Below are 1,497 nucleotides of genomic sequence, written 5' to 3'. Positions count from 1 at the left end.
AACGACGTGTGTGTGTGTGTGTGTGTGTGTGTGTGTGTGTGTGTGTGTGTGTGTGTGTGTGTGAAACATACTGGAACGATTGTTTGATTCATTGGTCAGGTCTCGATGCGTTTGTGTAGAACTGATAAAGTTGTATGTAAATGCTGTTTCGTTGTTCCCCTGTAGGAGTGAAGAGAGTCTGGACTCGTCGTCGTGGCAACAACGAGACCAGGGCATGGCTACCAACCCAGAAGTCGAGCTGGAAGGCTTTTTCTTGGTGGACAGCCAGGAAAAGTGTGTCAAATACGTACTACCTGTATTCGTGGTCACTCATGTACCTTATGTGTACACGCTTGTACACACACATATACACGCATACGCACGCACGGAGGTATTTACATACACATTGACGCATACACACACAAATATACATGTATTCATATATGTGCATTCTTCAACAAAACCCAATCCATGACACGCTTCTTAGTCGAATGATTTTTCCATCCCACCCCCTCATCTCTGCGCTCAGACTGCTTAGCCACCCGAGCACACTCAATCTCCCACATCGTTAGAATCGATGCCTACGCGTAGTTTCAAAACCCTAAAACCCTAAAACCCTAAAACTTTGTCCGTTGTCTGGTCTTCACACCCTATAACTTCACTGAGTCTGCATTGCGTCCAATTAGTCTGGCCCATTAATCCCAGCTTGCACCTCATCCCATTAATGGTTCTATTTAGCAATCTGCACTACAATATATCATTTGGACCCATGCATTTGACCCGGTGGTTTCGATAAACGAATTCAACCCATTAAATTGCAGTCTGCATCGCAACAAATTAATTTGACCCACTATTTGAACACTAATCTGGCGCATTAATTCCGCCCAGGTTACGTCTTCGAAGGGGTCTCACCATGCAAGTCTCGTCGCCCAACCTGGGCAGCAGTCAGCAGAGGATGGTGTGTGGACAGTGCGTGTTGTGTGTTGGCGTGACGTTCAGGTGTATTCTGCTCGTCTATGTGATGTTGTAGGCTATTTGTTATTTCGTTGTGCGTGTTTGGCTCCGTTTGATATGCGGAACGCAAACATGACTGCTTCGGCAGCCACACATATAAGTACACGCATACATGCATATATCCATACATATATATATACATACATTCATCCATACGCACGCACTGGCCCTCACACACATAAACGAGCATATATGATTGACATTCCCATATCAATTATCAGTCCTCACACATATACACTTAACCACCGAACCAGTATGGCGATGAAGTGCGAGAAGGGGCTACTACCGATGATCACAATGCGACTGACCCGCTCAGCTCCACATTCGCACGCACGCGATCAATGATTACATTCAACAGACTCAAACCGCCGGGACCAGGGGTTAGTCTTGTAAGGGATAAGAAACGGTATGTGTAGTCATAGTCATATATATATTATATAATATATATATATATATATATATATATGTGTGTGTGTGTGTGTGTGTGTGTGTGTGTGTGTGTGT

General features: G+C 44.6%; 1 protein-coding gene across 1 annotated transcript; it reads left to right on the top strand.

The window, feature by feature from the left end:
- Positions 1-1,247: 1,247 nt before the first annotated feature.
- SARC_15982 (hypothetical protein) lies at positions 1,248-1,409 on the top strand (the record flags this gene model as incomplete). Its single annotated transcript, XM_014289904.1, has 1 exon — positions 1,248-1,409. A coding segment is annotated over one exon (162 nt), but the record flags the coding sequence as incomplete, so codon positions are not given.
- Between the last annotated feature and the right edge of the window lie 88 nt (positions 1,410-1,497).

This window comes from Sphaeroforma arctica (genome assembly GCF_001186125.1).
Source record: "Sphaeroforma arctica JP610 unplaced genomic scaffold supercont1.7132, whole genome shotgun sequence".
In the NCBI taxonomy this organism is placed as follows: domain Eukaryota; class Ichthyosporea; order Ichthyophonida; genus Sphaeroforma; species Sphaeroforma arctica.
The sequence above is the reverse complement of the archived record's forward strand: the minus strand, read 5'-3'. Positions and strand labels throughout refer to the sequence as shown.